This window comes from Suncus etruscus, chromosome 7, assembly GCF_024139225.1.
Source record: "Suncus etruscus isolate mSunEtr1 chromosome 7, mSunEtr1.pri.cur, whole genome shotgun sequence".
Lineage (NCBI taxonomy): Eukaryota > Metazoa > Chordata > Mammalia > Eulipotyphla > Soricidae > Suncus > Suncus etruscus.
Genome location: NC_064854.1, coordinates 124,700,253 through 124,720,089, shown reverse-complemented (window position 1 = coordinate 124,720,089; position 19,837 = coordinate 124,700,253). Strand labels below are relative to the sequence as shown.

The window sequence follows — 19,837 nt, the reverse complement described above, 5'->3', positions numbered from 1 at the left end:
GGGGTCTCAAACTCAATTTACCTGGGGGCCGCAGGAGGCAAAGTCAGTAGTAAGCCTTGAACATTGGGGGGGTGTGACCCAAACAACTAAAACAAAACCAAAAAAAAAAAATTTCTCTAGTGCAGGGCCACAAAATGTTGTACGGAGGGCCACAAACGGCCTGTAGGCCGCGAGTTTGAGACTCCTGCTTTAGCCCATTTTGTCTTTGTTTCCCTCCTCCCCTGGTCAGGGCTGGAGTCTCCTTCCCAAGTCTGGCCCCTATACAAGGGAGCTGTGACAGATTCCACCTGGAACACAGTCCCTTTGACCAGACCAACACTCACACCCAGTCTCTCTTGCCTTCTCTCCAAACATTAAGTGAAAAGGGGACATACCCTCATATGTAAAAGGGAAGTGGAGAGGAAAACTTGGGGAAGAGCTGAGAGAAAATACAAGTTCACCTCAAGGAATTCAGGCTGGGAGAAAAGGAGGTTGAGGGATTTTGCCTTGCACACTGCTGACCCAGGATGGACCTGGGTTCGATCCCTGGCATCCTGTATGGTCTCCAAGCCTGTCAGGAGCGATTTCTGAGTGCAGAGCCAGGAGTAACCCAAGTGCTACTAGGCGTGGCCCCCCAAAAAAACAAAAACAAAACAAAAAAGGGATTCCCATAAAGACATGGGAGCTGAGGCTGGAGAGATAGCAAGGAGGTAAGGCATTTGCCTTGCATGCAGAAGGACGGTGGTTCAAATCCCAACATCCCATATGGTCCCCCAAGTCTGCCAGGAGCGATTCCTAAGTGCAGAGCCAGGAGTAACCCGAGTACTCCTGGGCGTGCCCCCCCAAAAGAAAACCAAAAAAGGAATCCCCACAAAGACAAGGGAGCATGCTGGTTGCTAGAAAAGGGGATGGGGGCCAGAATGGGGCTGGGCCCTGTTGCGGGAGTGACCAACTGCAGAATTTGCCCTCTGCCTGCTCTGCCCATCCTTCAGGGTGCCCTGCCCTCACCTTCCTGCACAACCCCCTAGAGAAAGCCATCCCCAGGGACAGTGAGATTCCCCACAGGGATCACGGCAGCCTCAAGCAGCAACCCCACTGCTGCAAACCCACCGAGTAGACGTGGGCGACAGTGGCGGCATCTGTCCGTGTCCTTTGAGTCATGTTCTCCCCCACTGGGAGTGGAGGGCCCCGGTGCGGTGCCAGACGTGCCATGGAGGACTGGCATTTCGGTGGCACTTCTTCGGGCCTCGGTTCATTCTGGGACTAAAAATACAGGCCTATCACTTTAACGCGCGTTATTTTTATAGCTCGCGCAGAAGCCCTTTGGGGTGTTACATAAAAGCGTCTTTCACATCTCGAGCTGCGAAGGGGAGAAGCTGTTCCCCCTGCCAGCCCCCGTTTACCATGGCCCTGGGGGATCCATCACCCTCCACTGTCCCCAGCCAGGCCCCTCAGGTTTCCAATACTCTGGTCTGGACTTGGGGTGCTGCATTGGCCTCATGCTAAACTTTTCCCCTGCCCAGAGCAAAGGGTCTGAGCCCACCTGACCCTGTGGGAAGGCCCCCCCAGTCCACTGCCGCTCCCCTGGGTGGGGCATCCCCTCTTTCTCCCACCAGGGCTGCTTCTAAGTTGGTCCAGGGCTTCAGTTTCTGGCCCTGAGTCTCATCGTAAATGTCCGAGGGGCCTTCAGGATTCACCTTCCCTCACTTGTCTCCCACAGGCACCATACAAGAGAGAATGGTGTCACATATACACTCACCCTGCTGCTGCAAACTGCTTCCCCATCCCCCTCAAGAGGGCCTCCCAGACTGGGATTGTGCCCTTCCCCTCAAGAACGAGCTCCCATCAGGTTATGCCAGCCCTAGGTTTCTCTGTCTCTCACTAAAGGAAGTCACCATCTTCATCTCTTAATCTCTGACCATCTAACTCTCCCACCCCCAAACACCCCAATTCCAGATACCCAAACTACTTCTCTCCTTGTCCTTGGCTCCATTATCCCCACCTCCCCTAAGCCCTCATGCAAACTTCACCTACCACCCTTCTTTTTTTGGGGGGGTTTTGGTTTTTGGGACACACCTGGTGGAGCTCATGGCGGGCTGGAGAGATAGCATGGAGGTGGGGCATTTGCCTTGCATGCAGAAGAATGGGGGTTTGAATCCCGGCATCCCATATGGTCCCTCGAGCCTGCCAGGAGCGTATGAGCGCTGCTGGGTGTGAACCAAAAACAAGCAAACAAAAAATAAATCATTCCTGGCAGGCTCGGGGGACTATATGGAATGCCGAGAATCAAAGCCCAGTCCATCCCAGGTCAGCCACATGCAAAAGTAAACACCTTACTGCTTTGCTATCTCTCCGGCCTCACCTACCACCCTTCTAAGCACACCCCTGGGCCTTGGCTTACTTCCAAGGGCCCCCATTTCCCCTCACACCCACAGATCTCTGCAGCTACCAAGTGCTTGCATCTTCAAACTGCATATTTCCCTTGGAACCAGCTGAGTTTCTGCAGCCTAACACCCTGGGCCTGGCACAGGCCAGCCTGAGCTGAGCTGAATGAGATCTGGCAGAGTGGAGACGGTGACCCTGACGTTTTCTTAACAGTCAAGTCAATATTCTAGGCTACAGGACAGACTCTCTAGGCCAGGGAACAAACTCACTAGGCTGTGAGTTTGTGAATCAAGCAAAATGCCTGATTCAATCTCAGCATGTGGGAACAACCCCAAGCACAGAACCAGGAACAGCTCCTGGTTCTGTGAGCTGCACGTGAGCCAGAAACCAAAAAGGAAAAAATGGCGGGCCAGAGCAATAGTGTTGCAAGTCAGCCCCTGAACAGGTTGACTGATGGAGGGATGGAGGACGAGGTCTTTCCCCTCCAGCTCGGACGCGTCTGCCACCCCGTCTAGCCGACGGTTCTGAGGTGAAACGGCGGGTAAACAGCTCGCAGACAGTCAGGCTTGTGGAAATAATAGCTTTATTCAGTGTACAAGACTGAAGTCCAAAGCCTCAGCATCAGTTTCAGTCAAAAAGCCCCTCGCCTTCCACAGACCCTTGTTTTTATCCCCCAGAATCAGGTACCACCCAATTGTAGAAGCAGAATCAGGTACCACCCTAGGGTGGGGGCAGAATGTCCTTAATTTTTCTTAAAACCCATAGATGAGTGAGACTATTCTTTGTGTCTCTCTGACTTATTTCACTCATCATAATAGATTCCATGTACATTCATGTATAGGAAAATTCCATAACTTCATCTCTCCTGACAGCTGCATAATATTCCATTGTGTATATGTACCACAGTTTGTTTAGCGATTCCTCTGTTGAAGGGTATCTTGGTTGTTTCCAGAGTTTTTGGGTTTTGGGCCACACCTGGTGACATCAGGGGTTATTCCTGGCTTTGCGCTCAGAAATCACTCCTGGGGGACCTTATGGAGCTGGGGATTAAACCGAGGTCTGTCCTGGGTCAGCTGCGTGCCAGGGAAACGCCCTACCGCTGCACTATTGCTCTAGCCACCAAGAGCGATTTCTGAGTGCAGACTCAGGAGTAAGCCCTGAATGCTGCTGGGTGTAACCTCCCGACCCCCCTCCCCCAAAAAAAGAAAAAAATGGATTTATGCCACCATAGCCAGCAAAGGGCCGTGCAGACAGACCTTTACAAGCCAGGCCTTGAGCCAACCTCGACAGCCTGGATCCCAGGAAACCACAGAACCCACATGCAGCCCTGAATGTGCATCTGAGGCCCTTAACCTTCCACCATAGGTGCATCATTCAGTTTTGTTTTTGTGTTTTTGTTTTTTTTTTGGGGGGGGGGGCCACATCCGTTGACGCTTAGGGGTTACTCCTAGCTATGATAGCTATGAGATTAGAAATCGTTCCTGGCTTGGGGGACAATATGGGACGCTGGGAGATCAAACCACGGTTTGTCCTAGGCTAGGCAGATGTCTCTAACTCTAGCACCACCACTCTGGCCCGGGTGTGTGATTCAGGAGTGGAGAAGGTGGTTCAGAAACCAGCCCAGGTAGTCCTCTGGCCTCTGCCAGTGGGTGACGATAGCATAGCATTGGGGATACTGTTGGGTGACAGTTCTGGGATCCCTGAATGGGGTCTGAATTGTTTCCTGCCACTCAGTTCAGGAAGGAAAATTCTTTCAGTGATGGCTGGAAGGTGCACTGTTCCGCCCAGTTAAAGAAAGGTCTGCAGATGTCAAGGTAGTTTTTTGTGTCAGCTGCTAAAAGGCTCTCGGGTCAGAGCACAGAGTGAGGAGTAACCTTGAGCCCTGCAACCTGCGGTTGGTACTCCCCTCAAAAATAATTCCTTTGGATCTATCCTTGTTGTCATTTTCTGCCTTTGCATAGATCAGATGGGTGGCTTCGTGATAATCCCAGAGCTCAATGGTTAGCAAGGCAAGGAGGCCTCTCCTTTGCAGGAGAAGGGAATTGTTGGGGCCTGAGGGTCTGTGAGTCCCTCGCAACTGTCCTTCACAGACTCTCCTGCTGTCTCTCACACTGCCCCTTCTGCTCACTTCTGCTCATTTTACCTACCATGATCAGGCCAGCCTCGAAAGGAGGTGATTACTCTGAGAACCAAGAGCCCCAAATTCTTCTGTGGGAAGACAGGACAGGCTGGTCCCAAGGTCACCTAGGTGTGGATGGAGAGAGGAAACAGGCCTCAGGTGCATGGTTTGTGTGTGTTTGTGGTGGGAATATAAGGTGCAGGTGGCAGGTCCCCAGCATCTTGGTGCCCTTCTGAAACCAGGCCACCTGTTTTGGTTTTGTTGGTTTTGGGGCCACACCTGGCAGCGCTCAGGGATTACTACTGGCTCTGAGCTCAGAAATCACTCCTGGCAGGCTCGGGTTGCCAGGGATCAAATCCAGGTTCGCCCCGGTTTGGCAGCGTGCAAGGCAAACAGCCTACTGATATGCCCCCTGGTTTGTCATGTATAAGCTGTGTGACATGAGGCTTGTTGCTCAGTGTCTGTGTCTTGGTTTTATTTATTTGGTTTGTTGGGCTACCCTTGGCGGCACTCAGGTTACTTCTCACTCTACACTCAGAAATCACCCTTGGCAGGCTTGGGGGACCATATAGGATGCCGGGAATCAAACTCAGGTTGGCTCTGTGCAAGGCAAACACCCTATCGCTGTGCTATCACTTCGGCCCCCTGTGTCTTGGTTTTCTCATCTGAAAAATAGGCACAGGAAAGACCCTGCTTGCTGGGTGCTCTGCTAAGAGTAGAGTCAGGAATTGTCAGGATGATGCTTGGGAGGGGCCTCCACTGCCTATACAGGGGGGACTTAGTTGTGGACTGCAAGAGAGAGGCAGTCACTAGGCAGTCACTAGCGGCCTCACTGGGCAGTGTGAGTAGACTGGCATCCCAGACAGTGTACTGCATTTCCTGCCCATCTTGCCAGGCTTCTGAACACATCCCACTGGTTAGTCATGTCAGAATCAGGGGCTCACAGACACTCCTGCCATGCAGACCCACACACACACACTTCAGCAGACCCAGTCACCCCTCTCTGTGAGCTCTTGGAGTAGATGAGAGCTTGAGGTGGGTACTTGGAAGGTCACCTCTTGTGTCACACCTGGCGGTGCTCAGGGGTTACTACTGGCTCTGTGCTCAGAAATCGCTCCTGACAGGCAACGTGGACCATATGGGGTGCCAGGATTCAAACCACCATCCGTCTGTCCAGGATCGGCTGCGTACAAGGCAAACACTACCACTGTGCTGTCTCTGGCCCCACTTGTATGTCCTTGACTAGAAGGAGCCAGTGGACTCAGAATGGCTGCTTCCTTCCATACAAGGGCAGGTGTGACTTTATCACCGGGCCAAGAGATGGCAGAATCATCAGGGCTGGACAAAGAAGGAGAGATGATGGCAGGCAGGGTTGTAGGTTCTGATCTGGCAGGTGATGGTCGCTCTGTGGACAAAGTCACACGAAGAGGCTGAAGGATGTTTTCCTCCCCAGCCCTGTCCCCTCCGGACAGAGCGGCTGCCCTCTTGCAGGCTGGCGTCAGCCCCAGCATTTCATCTCTGCCACTTAGATGCCACCTAATGGAGCTTTCCCCTTCCTGGAGGCTCAGGGCTTTTGCTTAGGTGGCCCCCGGCACCCCTCTCCCAGGCCCTCCTCCCACTCACAGTTGGGTGGAATCCAGGGTGACAGGGAAGTGCCTAGTAGATGTGCCCTGCACGGTGGCTGTCACCCAGCATCTTAGCTGTGGGCTTGGGACCGGGGCTGAAGGTGACACAAAACTCCTCTTTCTTAGCCTCTTTGTCATTTGCTATTAAGCAAGTAGGAGAACCCTCCTCCCCCCGCAACCGGGCTGTTGGCCACTGTTAGGCTGCCGGATATGATGCCGGGTGATGCTCTTCTGATGAGAGAAATCGAGTAATGGGTGACACACCTGTCGGCTGTTTTTGTGGGTCCCAGGGACTGTTCCAGGAGACGTGGCACCTGGGGTTGACCCTGGCCCCCACACTCAGCCGGTGCATTTGGAAACGCAGCCAAGCAGGGGAGGAAAGCGGCAGGCTCGGCTCGGCTCACTTGCTGCGGCCTGAGTCTGGGGCCATGGGGGAAAATCTGGATAAGAATCGTTTGGAGCTTGGCTCAGCCTGCGTTTTGCAGCCGCCAGTGGAAACTTCCAGGAATGCTGCTCCTGGCCAGCCGGGGGCTGTTTCCGCTGTGGCTTTTATGAGCTGCAGACCCCCTTCCTGCTCGCCCAGCCCAGCCCTGTCTCTTGGTGAAACTCCGCTGCAGGCCAATGCCTTTGAGGGGTGCTCCATCCTGTGTCCCAGGGTTTCTGCACTCCCACAGCCCTGGCTGGCTAGTTCAGGGAGCCAGTGACACTGTGCTGGAGTTAGTGGAAATTCGTGAGAGCCTCGGCGGGGGAACTCCCTCCCCAAATGTTTCAGCCCCTATTAGATTCTGAAAGGAAAGGCTCCTTTTCTCTGGACCAAGGCCCAAAGCCACAGGGAAGGTGGCAGCACCTCTCGGGGAAAGATAGTCAGACAAATGGGCGAGATTCATAGAAAGTGACTTCTGGGGCCCGAGAGATAGCACAGAGGTAGGGCATTTGCCTTGCACGAAGCAGACCCAGGACAAATGGTGGTTCTATCCTGGCATCCCATATGGTTCCCCGAGCCAGCTAGGAGCAAATCTCTCCTGAGCGAAGAGCCAGGAGGAACCCCTCAGTGTCACCGGGTGCGACCTCCGCCCCCTCCAAAAAGTGACTTCTGAGTGCCCCTTCCCAGGCGTGTTGGCTGAATGGCTTAAGAACAAAGCTCCCAGATGCCGGTGGGGACCTGACATGCGTAGGCACCTCCTCACAACCTTCCAGGAGGGAAAGGAAGTGGGCAGAGTCATATGTTCAGCATGGGCCATTCTAGCCGAGTATGAAATGGGGGTCCAGCCCTTCTCTGGGAGAGCAGACGGGCTCCCTATGCCCGATGCTCTGCCCAAAGTTGGAAGAGGCAAGCAGGGGTTTGCATCCTATCGGGGAACCCATGTTGGCGTCAAGTACCTCGTCCTAGTGCGCACTCCCAACAAAGGGATCCCGGCTCCCCATTAGGCAACGGAGTCTGGGAGAATCACGGCCAATCTCCTGAGCTCTTACTGCTCTGAGCGCCGTGTATCCTTCCAATTACAGAGAAAGGGAGCATAGGTAGGACTTGTCCCGTGCCCAGCATCACTGTTGCCTCCCTCACCAGCATATCTTCCTGCAGTAAGCTTACCTGCACTTGGAAGAGTGGAGGGGGGAAGCACCTAAAGAGCTGGACAGGATCCAGTAGGGCGTCCCCCTGGGGTGCACTTCCTCACCTTTGCCTGCTGCTTACCTGGCTGACGTCCCCCGCTTGGGTCAGAGCTAGGCAGCTGATCCCTTGGGTGTCTTGGAGAATGAGTAAGGGCTGGGGTCGGGGAGCACGGTGTAGTACTTTTGCCTCGACGCGCAACCCTCCTGCTCAGAGATATCAGAGACACCCCCCCCACCTGGCAGGGTCTGGAACAAGCTGGAAAAAAGAACCTTTGGTGGGGAGCCCCTAGGTCTCCTGATTTCGACTGTTCCACAGACAGTGTCCATCCTCGAGCAACGGCTGACGCTGACGGAAGACAAGCTGAAGCAGTGCTTGGAGAACCAGCAGCTAATCATGCAGGGAACCACACCGTGATCAAGGGAACAAGCAATCAAGAGCTCATTCGATCAGGGGGTGAGGTGGGGGTGGGGGGGCAGGTGGGAGGATTTGTACTGTGGGACTTGGGTAAATAAATAAAAGGGATTCAGCTGGGTGGGCTGCCTCTCTCCATCCTGAGCCCCAGAGGTGCCACCTGGCTGTGGGAGGTCCCCAGTAGGCGAGGCCCACACTTGTAGGACGGACTGTATTTAGTCTGGGCTGAGCGGCCTCCTGAAAATGCTGCCCCAGCCCCTGAGGCAGCCCCAGGTTTCACTCACATGTGGGGGCTTGTTTGGCGGATGCCACACGCTGCCTTTCCCACCCTGCACAGCTTAGAAAGCCGCCCGTTGTGTGGGTGTGGCGGGGGCCGGGGTGGGCAGGACTGGGAGCAAGCTTCTGTGGAGCAAGGGGCCTTGAAGTGACTTAATTATCCACCCCACACGCTTCCTGGGGCCTGCTAGCATGGCATCAGGGGCATCTGAAGACTAAAACAGCAATTGTTTATTTGGGGGCCACACCCAGTTGTGCTCAGGGGTTACTCTTGGCTCAGCTCTGAGGGAATCACTCCTTGGCAATGCTCAGGGATAGAACCCAGGTCATCCACATGGAAGGCAAGCTCCTTACCCACTGTACTAGCTCTCCAGGCCCTAACAGGGGTCTCAAACTCAAGGTCCTCCGTACAACATTTTGTGGCCCTGCCCTAGAGGAATCTTTCTTTGTTTTGTTTTGTTTTAGTTGTTTGGGTCACACCCCCCAATGTTCAAGGCTTACTACTGACTTTGCACTCAAGGATCACCCCGACTTTGCCTCCTGCGGCCCTCAGGTAAATTGAGTTTGAGACCCCTGCGGCCTAGAACATTCTTTGTTGAACTTGTCAGAAAAGCAGCTGGTTCTGAGTTAGGTGCTGTCATCCCAAAGGGCCCATGAAAGGCGGAGGACAAGGGCAGCTTGGGAAGTCCCATCCAGAATCACCTTTGAAGTGAGGATAGCCTTAGTAGGAGCACCTCAGGGTTTTGGGGGAGCAAAGATGGTGAGCACCCTCATCACTGCTACCCTTGTCTAGCGCAAACTGGCTTCTCTGACGGGAACCGGGAGGCCTCAAGTTCCACTCCTGAGCTTCCTGCCTCTGCATCCAAATGTCTGCCAGATGCCCAGATGTCACATATGCCTTAGCATTTGACTTTGGTGGGGGCCAGCAAGCAGGAAAGCGTTTACCTCCAACATACCTGCCTTGCCCCTGGAGGTGGATGGGGTCGGATGTAAGAATCTGTTAGTTCTCAGAGTTGGGGGTAAGCCCCTGCCTTTGAGGGTCTGGGCAGAGTGGCTGAGCATGGGGGCACAGGGAGGCATCAAGTGTCATGATATATGTAATAATGTAATGTTGTTACATATGTAATGTGTATATATGTCATAAATGACTATGTTGGGGTATTTCCTCTTCCTGCTGGCTGGGGTAAGAGTGCAGAGGGGGTCAGGCCTCAGGCTCAATCTCTGGCCACATGTCCCTTCCCATAAAGACTGAACTTCTGAGCTTCCAGCTCCTGTGTAAGTGATGGTGAGAACCACCTGTCCTGTGACCACATGGCCATCACCTGGCTCCCCAGAAGCCTTCCTGTCCCCCTCTTTCCCTTGGCCTACAGGGAAGGAGGAGTCCAGTCCACCTCCCAGGCCCTTGCCTGCTTTCTAGGTCATGGAACCCCAGCACAGAATTTTCTCCCATGTGAGGCCAATGCTGTCCTCTGAGCCACATCCTGCCCTCCAGGAGGCTTTGCCACAAGAGGATATGCCAGGCTGCAAGGAACATTCCTGACCTCGGTGCCTGTGCTAGCAGACCTGATGGCATCAGGACAGTGGGCCTGGGGCTGAGGTGATGGGACCTGCAGGCCAGAACCAAACTGTCCCAGCCTTTCCCTGCAGTTCTGAGGGCCTGGCAAGGATCTGGAAGATTGGGGGTTGCATGGGGTTGTTTTTCTGATTTTGTGTTGCCTGTGAGGTGTTGCAGCAGTACAAGGGGCCACCTAAGATGTTCTTACTCAATCCTACACTCCTCCTCTAGATGGACACACCTCCTCGGACAGCAATCTGGAATTGAGGGTCTGGAGGGTTCCGGAGAGCTGGGTTTGTCCTTGATAAAAAACAAACTGAGATACGCAACTTCCAGGCCTAGAGATCAAAAAGCAGCACTCTGAGTGAGATCTGAGATTACCTATGTTCTAGGGAAAAGCAAGATGGGACCCTTGGCCCTCTGACCGCTGGGAACTGGCCTGCCAGCCCCAGAGCTGCACCATACTGGGTTGGTGGTTGGTAAGAGTGGACATTGGGGCCACACATAGGATTGAGGTGACTTGGCAAGGTTGGGGACACATGACGGGGCCTTGTGGTATCTTATCCTACCAGTCCTACTTGGTGGCACCTCTTTAACTGAGACTCTTGCCAATCCCCCACTCCTATCCGATTCTTGAAGTGCAGGAACGTGGCTCTACCATTATTTCTTCTAATTGTGGATTTGAGTTAACTGAGCTCCCAGAAAACCAAAATGTAGCTTGGTTGGTTGGTGTCTCTGGTTGTTGTCTGTTCCATCCTTCCAATCTTCAAATTTTATTTTATTTATTTATTTATTTGGTTTTTGGGCCACACTCGGCAGCGCTCAGGGATTACTTCTGGCTTTGCACTCAGAAATCGCTCCTGGCTGGATCAGGGGACCATCTGGGATGTTGGGGATGGAACCCGGGTCCCACGCATGCGAGGTAAATGTTCTACCACTGTGCTATCGCCCCAGCCCCCCAGTCTCCAATTTCTACAAATTTAGGAGAGGAGATACTGGAGACTGACAAGAGGTCAGCTGCATGCAAGGCAAGCAAGTGTCCTAACCCCTGTACTATCTCTTCTGCCTGCTTTTTTTTGTTTGTTTTTGTTTTGGGGCCACACCTGGCAGTGCCTAGGCACTCAGGGCTTATTCTTCCTGGCTCTGCTTTCAGAAATCACTCCTGGCAGGCTCTGAAGACCATAGGGATGCTGGGGATCGAACCCTGGTTGGCCATGTACAAGGCGAACCCTCTATCTGCTGTGCTGTTTCGATCTGTTTCGGTCCCTCTTACATGCAAGTGGGAACCTTTGAGTTTGATTCCTGGGTGTTACCCATGTGTACTGAGCATGGTTCCAGGGGTTCTGCTGAATGCCAACACCATAGATTGCAAGAGTGAGGCCAGAGCAATAGGACATTTGCCTTTCACACAGTTTGCACTGATTCATTCCCTGGCAGTCCATATGATCCCCCAAACACCACCTGGAATAATTCCTGAGAGCAGAGCCAGGAGTAAGCCCTGAACACTACTGGGTTTGGCTGGAAAAAAAAAAAAAAAAAGCACAAAATATTGAGTATAAGACTGTACTCCACCAGCTCAGAGCTTGGACCAGGGGAAGAGCAGGGGAAGGACAGATGTCTGGTTTAAATGACAGTCCCCTCAAAGTCCACATCTGGTTCTTAGAAGGTGGGGATGTCTTGGACAGCTGAGGCAGCATCATCCATGGTGACCCTGCCTTTTCCATTCCCCACCCCACCTCGCTCCTTGGAAGCACCTGTCATGCTGTGCTCCACATCCCCTCTGAAACCAGTGACATGAGCCTTCCAGCTTGCCCCCTGCCCATTATCTTCTTGGTGATGGGGTTTGCCCTGGCTTTGTGCTTTGGGGGAGCAGTTGCAGGGAAGAGGGACCTGGCCCACCACCCAAGTCCCTGTCACACCTCTCCCCACTGACAGCTCTGCAACCTTCATCAGAGACTGAGCCAATCCTGTGTCAGAACCTAGAGCAGTCAGAACAGTGACACCCAGTAAGGGTGGCCACTTGTGGGACTTTCTCCCACCTCAACCCCTGTTGCCAACCTGGGTGGGGGGCTTCTGACAGGTCAAGTTCATTCCCTGGGACTTGAGAGATGGGGGGAATCTAATAGAGTTGAGGGGAATCATAGCCCTTGGTCCCTTTGGCTCTAAAATTCTTAGTCTGCCACAGGAGGATGGAGTGGGGCCAGCAGCTGGGGCCCAGACAGCCCCTCCCCACCTGAGGAGCAGCCCTCCTAGGCCACAGCTTCTGATGCTGCCGCAGAAGAGGGCAGGGCAGGGGTGCGGGGGTGTAGGGGGCGTGATTGCCCGGAATTCCGGAAACCCAGCCCGCTGAGCCAGCGAATGCAGTGAGTCAGCTGGCCCGTCCCCCCTCCAGTCCTTAACCACCTCTTCCTCCACCGTCCATTTAAGATGAGCCTGCAGTGTCCGTGACCAGCTAAGAGAGACACCCGGGGGAGGGGGCTGCTCCTCACCTGGCACTCCTTCCCTACAGCCTGCCCACCCAAGCCCAGGGCTTCATGCCTTCCCCGGGGAACACAACCTCACTCCCCTCCTGCCTGGTAGGCGCCTGCCTTCCCTCATGGTTCATACCATAGGATCCCATTTAGCTGCCCTGGACAAGGGTCTCGGAGAGCTTCACCCCTGAGCCCCAACCCATGGGAGACCCAAATCAGGAGAGGGACATCTGGGAGCCAGAACAGAAGCCCAAAGGCTAGATCCTGCTACCTGATTCAGCCCCCATTTGCTGCCTCTCCTTCCCCTCCTCCACCACCACTCCAGCCTCCTGGCTGTTCCTAGGGCTCCCTGGGCACCGTCCAGCCCTGGGCCTTGACTCCTACTATTCCCATTGCCAGGACTTCACTCTGTGGGAAGCAGGATTGTCCTGTGGGCCTCAGGGAAGATTACTGAGACAGGTCTAGTGCCTGGTGGGCTCCAAATTGAGGCCACCAGGCTGTCTGGAAAATTGGGGTTCAGCCAGTGTTCCCAAGAGGGTGATGCACTTTCGCCATGAGACCTTCAGATTCTGCTCATCATCCGCCATGAATCTTTCTAGACACCCCCACATACAACCACAACTATTTCACATTCTGGTACAATGAATGGGTGACATGGTGGCCAATGGGTACCCATACTCAGTCCCCACAACCCCAACCCACATGCCAGGCCCCCTGCTAGCCAAGTGGAGCCAAGGGTAGGATGGCAGGTGAGTGTCCTGGCTGTCCCAAGGCTCTCTGCTTGGCTAGGATCTTTCTGATTGCCTATGAAGGGGCTTCACACCACGTACCACCTGGCCATGTCATTCTACCCATAATGGCTCTGAGACAGAGAGAGCTATGTAAACTCTCTGACCTGTAGGGCCAGGGGCTGGTGGATAGGATTATGGGCACACTCAGGGGTGCTCTAGGAACCACAAAGTGTGGCACAGGTGCTCAACCCATTGAACTCTCCTGCCCACAATTGGGGGGATTTGCCAGAAGATGAGGAAGGGCAAAGTAAAGGGGTCTCTCCTGCTACTGACCTGGGGCTAACCTGAGGGAGAGGGCCTGGTGAATCCGAGGGACAAACACTCCCTCCTGCTTCTTGCCTCCTCCTTCCCCCTTCTTCCTCCTCCAGACACATGTTTCCAATCCCTGCTCAGGGCCCCTCTTCCCCCTCCACAGCCCCTTCCCATTTCCTCTCAGAGGCAGCTGCCAGCATGTGGAACACATTAGGAGACCCTCAGGGCTCATAACCCAACTCTGGCCTGGGTTGGGTCCTGGGGGCCCTGTCCTCACCCCCAGATTCAGGAGCCTCAGCCTCCACTGTGACCCGCCTAGCCCGTGTCTGAGCACACACATGCTGGGCAGAGCATCCGGCCATCTTTCGGTCTGCAGCTCCCCCATCCGCTCGCCACTCCAGCCTGTTGGGCCAGTCAGGGGGTTCTTTCCAGCCTATAGGTCTGGTGAAAAGCCCACGGGGGTCCCTTGGAATAGGGCAGATAAAGAGAGAGGGGTTCTGAGTTGCAATATCCCCTTTGAAAATGGGAAGGAAATTGTGGGGGAAGCCCTTGACAACTTAAAGTTGCTTCTTTAGTTTCTTTGTTTTGGTGCCACACCTGGTGGAGTGGCACTCGGGTTATTCCTGGCTCTGTGCTCAGAAATCAATCGCTCCTGGCAGGCTGAGGGTGGGGGGGGGACCATATGGGATGTAAAAGATGGATCACAGGTCAGTCCCATGTTGGCTGTGTGCAAGGCAAAAAAAAAACCCTACCCCCTGTGATATTTGCTCTGGGCCAAAAGCTGCTTCTTGTTTGTGGGCCACACCTGGCACTGCTCAGGGATTACTCCTGAGTGCTCAGAGAAAATAAGGATATCAGAGATCAAACCTGGTCAGCTGCATTATGGCAGATGCCCTACCTGCTGTACTATAATATAGCTCCAGCCTTTGGGCTGCTTTTCTTGGGGGAGCTCACTTGTTGACGCTCAGAGGTTACTCCTGGCTCTGTGCTCAGAAATCGCTCCTGGCAGGCTTGGGGGACCATAGGAGATGCCTGGGATTGAACTCGGGTCTGGCCCCTGGGCTGCTGCTTTAATTAAAAAACAAAAACAAAAAACTTCTGGGCCAGAGAGATAGCACAGCAGTAGGGCGTTTGCCTTGCAAGCAGCCTATTCAGGATGGACGACGATTTGAATCCGGCATCCCATATGATCCCCCATGCCTGCCAGGAGCGACTTCTGAGCACAGAGCCAGGAGTAACCCGAGTGCTGCCGGGTGTGACCCAAAAACAAACAAAAAAAACCTTTTTCTTCCCCTCTTTACTTCCTTTCATTCCTGTTGCTGCTATGACCAGGGTTTGCACATATGATGCTCCACACTAGGCCTCAATATTTATGGGCAAGTGGGTGGGGGGTATACTTCTCTAGGTGTGAAATTTGTGCACTGGGGGCTACACACTTTTGTTTTGGGCCACACCTAGTGGGTTTAGGTAGGGTCTACTCCTAGCTCTGTTCAAACTCACTTCCAGTGGGCTGTAGGAGATCAGACAGTGCCGGGATCTGACCTAGCCCATGCTCTCTGCAGCGCGTAGTCAGTGGGGCCTATCCCCAGTCCACAAGGCCTGCATTCGTCCCTGTGGGGTGCTCACACATTGTGGCTGTGGTGCCAGTCAGGGGTCTCTCTGAGGCCCTCTTACAGTTGCTGGCCAAGGATCACACTTCCTGGCTTCAGTGCAGAGAGGTGGGAAATCAGTTGTGGCACAGATAGCAGAGCTGCCAGAATCCCACCCAGCTCTTGGGGAAGCGCCAGGGATTGAACTCCCAACCTTGCCCTTGTGGTAACGGTGACCTGAACCACTCACTGAACTATTCACCTGAGCAAGACCAGTTTCTTGTTTATTTTGTTTTAGAGCCACGCCCAGTGATGCTCAGGGGTCCCTCCTGAGAGACCATATGGGATGACCGGGAATAAATCTGGGTCAGCTGCATGCAAGATAAAGGCCCTACCCTACCTTGTACTATGGTGCCAGACCTGTCAAGGCTTTTTTTTTTTCTTTTTGGGTTTTTGGGCCACACCCGGTGATGCACAGCGGTTTCTGCGCTCAGAAATCGCTCCTAGCTTGGGGACCATATGGGACATCGGGGGATCAAACTGCTGTCTCTCCTAGATCAGCGCGTGCAAGGCAAATACCCTACCGCTTATACCACTACTCTGGCCCCACAAGGCTTAAAAAAAAAAAAAGTGGTCCCTTGAAGGCCATGCTGAGCACTGTTGGTTTAATATAATGTCCAATGGCCACGTGTCAGGGTGAGGCCTTCCTCCGTAAGGCGCTTGTCACCTCTTCAGGCCTACTGATCTGAAGATTAGAGGATAATGGTGGAGAAATAATCACAGTCAGTTAAAATTTCATCAGAGACAGCTCAGTTTATTGTATGGCCCCATCCAGCATATGTAGACTCTACCATGTTTGCCTAACTCTTCTTTCTCTCAGGAGCTCTGTTTCCCTTCCAGCTGCTCTCCATGCTTCCTCACTTCCCCCTCCTACCCCCCAGCCAGCACCTTTTATTCTTTATTCCAAACCGCAGACCCCTCCCAGGTGTGGGTGGGTCTGCCCATCCAGGTGAGATTACTATTTCAATAGAAAGCTTAAAGCATTGTGGGAAGGGGTAACTTCACAGAGGACCTGCTGTCCCAGGGGCTGAGTAGTGAAAGTTATACAAAAAGTGGGTGCTGGGGCTTGAGAGATCACTCAGCACATGCAGAAGTTCTGGGTTTGATTCTCAGTATACCATGGCCCCCTGAGCACTGCCAGGAGTGACCCCTAAGCATGGAGCCGGGAATTACTGAGTTACCCAGAGCATTATCCCATTGGTGTGGCCCCAAAATAAAGAATAAAACACAAAAACAAGGCCGGAGAGATAGCATGGAGGTAAGGCGTTTGCCTCTCATGCAGAAGGATGGTGGTTAGAATCCCGGCATCCCATATGGTCCCCTGAGCCTGCCAGGAGCGATTTCTGAGCAAAGAGCAGCAGGAGTGACCCCTGAGCGCTGCCGGGGTTGGCAAGGTTGGCACTTGAATGAGGGCAGTAGCTAGGTAAGGGTACACAGGAGACAACAGGGCAGGTGTGGCCCAAGCAGAGAGACAAGAGCCGGCCTGAGCTCTGCCAGGGCACTGGCGACTGATTCCCGCCCTCCTAGCCTTATCCTCACGGGCGGGCAGGCAGGCAGGCCGGTAGTTGGACAAGCAGAGGCAGGAGGCTGGCAGGCGGGGTGGGCTGGGACCTGCATGGACAGGCCCTGCTGTGGGGTGTGTTCTTGCTGCCACTGATCCCACCAGGACATAAGCCTCGGGATGGGGCAGATACAGCTCCCCCTCCTCTGCCTCTATTTCCCTCCTTGAAGGGGCCAGCCTTCAGCACTGTCCTTCCTGTCAATAAACACTTTCTTTTGGCCACAACTGCCTAGGGCCCTTTCCATGCCTTATTCCCAAGCCCTTCCAGCAGGGGTTCTCAGCAGAGCCCCCCCCCCCCCCCCCGGGCCTGCCTCCCATTGTCAGGGACAAGAGAAGTCTCCTGCAGCCCTACAAGATTTCTGCAGCCCTGGTTTTTAGAGGAGGAAAAAAGGCTGGCAGTTGGGTGGTCATGGGGGTCAGTATTAGAAGCAGAAATCTTGGTTATGGGGCCGGAGAGATAGCAAAGCAGTAGGGTGTTTGCCTTGCAAGTAGCTGATCCACGTGGTTCGGATCCCAGCATTTGATATGGTCCCCCAAGCCTGCCAGGAGCCATTTCTGAGCATAGAGCCAGGAGGAACCCTTGAGTGCCACTGGGTGTGATCCAAAAACAAAAAAGCAAGCAAAAAGAACTCTTGGTTGGGTCCCTGCCCTGTCTCACACTGTGTCCACATACTGTCTTAGCTCAAGAGGAACTCCTGAGGAATCCCTGAGCGCTGCTGGGTGTGACCCAAAAACCAAAAATAAAATAGAGGGTCCTGGGAGAGCCTGAGAGTAAAAGCACTGGTCCCTCCTCTCATCTCCTGAGTCGGTGAGTGGGGCCCAGCCAGGATGGGGCTCACCCCTGCTGTGCCACCAGTGCCTGCCAACCCAACGCACTGCAAGACCAGCTCCAACGGGCCGCAGATGATTAACACGTTGGGCTTGGCACAAGGCACAAAACCTGGTCGGTGCTGGACGCTGAGTCCTCCCCCAGCAATCTCATGGCCAGAGTAGGCCAGCTTTGCCCTAATCATTTTCCCAGCCTGGTCACTGCACCGTCACCCTTATGATTGTCATCATCTTCATCGTCACGTCACTGTGCCTCTGGGAGGGATTCCTGAAAAACTGGGCTGTGTGCTGGTGGGGAGGGGCCAGACTGGCCCAGCAGCAGGTGGGTGCTAATGAAGCAATTAGGCCTGGCAACCATGGGGAGACCTGATGCCCCACCCCAACCCACCCCAAGCTGACCCAGCCCAGGCCCCGGACATATCCGTCAGTCCGCCCAGCCAGGTGCCCTGGGAATTCCCAACCTCAAAGCTTGTACTGGCTTTACTGGCGGGGCCTGCCTCTGCTGGCTTTCCCCATCACAAAACCATAGGCTGGTTTGGCAAAGAAACTCCAGGGTACCCACCCTACCCCACCTCCCAGCTGTCACTGCTCAGCCTTTGCTCTGGCTGGCAGTGCTGTCCAAAGGCACCCACCTGTCCCAGCCCTTCCTAGCAGAGAGGGTTTCTAAAAGCTCACCATGGTGATGTAAAGAGCAGGCAGCAAAGGACCCCTGCTCCTAAAGTCTTGCATTCATTACCAGAGGTGGGGAAAGGGAGGCCTTCTTTATTTTTTGAGGGAGGGAGTTTATTTTTGGTTTGGTTTGGGGGCCATAGCCAGCGATGCTCTGGGTATACTCCTGGTTTTGTGCTTAGGAATCCCTCTTGATGGACTTGGGGAACCATATGAGATGCCAGGAATTGAATCCAGGCTGGCTGTGTGCAAGGAAAGAGCCCAACCTGCTGTATTATTGCTCTGGTCGGTCTCCTGGGAATTCCGATTTTGTTTTTGTTTTTGGCGTGTACCTGGAGGTACTCAGGGCTTTGTACTCAGTGATCACTTCTTTGGCTTGGTTTGGTTTGGTTTGGGGCCATACTTGGCGATGCTTAGGGGTTGCTACTGGCTCAGGGGTCATTCCTGGCGATGCTCAGGGGATCAGATGCAGATGGGATGCCAGGGATGGAACCTAGGTTGGCAGCATCACAAAGCAAATGCCCTAGCTGCTGTGCTATATTGCTCCAACCCCTCAGGGATCACTCTTGGCAGGCTTGGGGGACTCTACGCAGTGCTTAGGATTGAACCCAGGTTAGCCCCACGAAAGGCAAACACTCCACCTACTTTAGTGTCTCTCTAGCACCCTGGGTGGGGTTCTGAGCCTTTGCTCAGGACCCAACAGGCCTGGAGTATCTAGAGGAGGAGGAGGAGTCAGCTCAGAGCAATGATTTAGGGTGGGGATGAGAAGAAAGGGATGCATGCAGCCTTCACCTAGGACTGTGGCAGGAAACCGGCCTACCTGTACTTGCAGAATCTGGTCCCTCCCTCTCTCTGCTACCCACAAACCCCCAGAAGCCAGATCTGGCCACCAGTTTTCCCAGGGCCAGTGTGCAGCTTCCAGACCTCTAGAGATGACCTCAGTGTCAGCAGGTGAGACTCCTTGTTGAGTCAGGTACGACCTCATGGTAGAGGAGTCAGCCTTCGTGGCAAGGTGCCTTCTCACCCACTCGGGACTCTGGCCGAGTGACTCTGGATAGGTCACGCAGAACAGACTGCAACTCATGTGGGGAACGGCAGGAAGAGGCTTCCAGAATCATCTGTTTTGGCAGGAGAGAGCCAAAGGCATTTTCAGTCACAAGCACCTGGCTGACCGCACTAGTCTTCCAGGCTTCTGCTTCCAGGTCAGCCCCCTGCCAGGCTGCCTCTAGGGCTGGAGGATGAGGGATGGGAGGAAATTTTTTTTTTGGAAGAGGTGGGCTCCAGCAGGGGGATGATCTGTGTGGAGACCCTTTAGAGAGAGTAGGCAGGAGAATGCAGGAGCCCAGGTTAGAAGACTAGTAGGGGGCCAGAGAGATAGCATGGAGGTAAGGCATTTGCCTTGCATGCAGAAGGACAGTGGTTCAAATCCCAGCATGGTCCCCCGAGCCTGCCAGGAGTGATTTCTGAGCATAGAACCACGAGTAACCCCTGAGCGCTGCCGGGAGTGACCCCAAAACAAAACAGAAATCGCTCTTGGCAGACTCGGGGAACTATATGGGATGCCGGGGATCAAACCCGGGCCAGCCGAGTGCAAGGCAAATGCCCTCCCGCTGTGCTGACGCTCTGGCCGGATCCTGACTTCATCTTGACTTGT

General features: G+C 54.1%; 1 protein-coding gene across 1 annotated transcript in view; it reads left to right on the top strand.

The window, feature by feature from the left end:
* Positions 1–8,148, top strand: part of POC1A (POC1 centriolar protein A) — a 71,641-nt gene extending 63,493 nt beyond the window's left edge. The window contains exon 9 of the mRNA XM_049776713.1: positions 8,036–8,148. Coding sequence (XP_049632670.1) covers positions 8,036–8,134 — 99 coding nt within the window. The 3' untranslated portion in view covers positions 8,135–8,148. The remainder of the gene's footprint in view (positions 1–8,035) is intronic.
* The last annotated feature ends 11,689 nt before the right edge of the window (positions 8,149–19,837 follow it).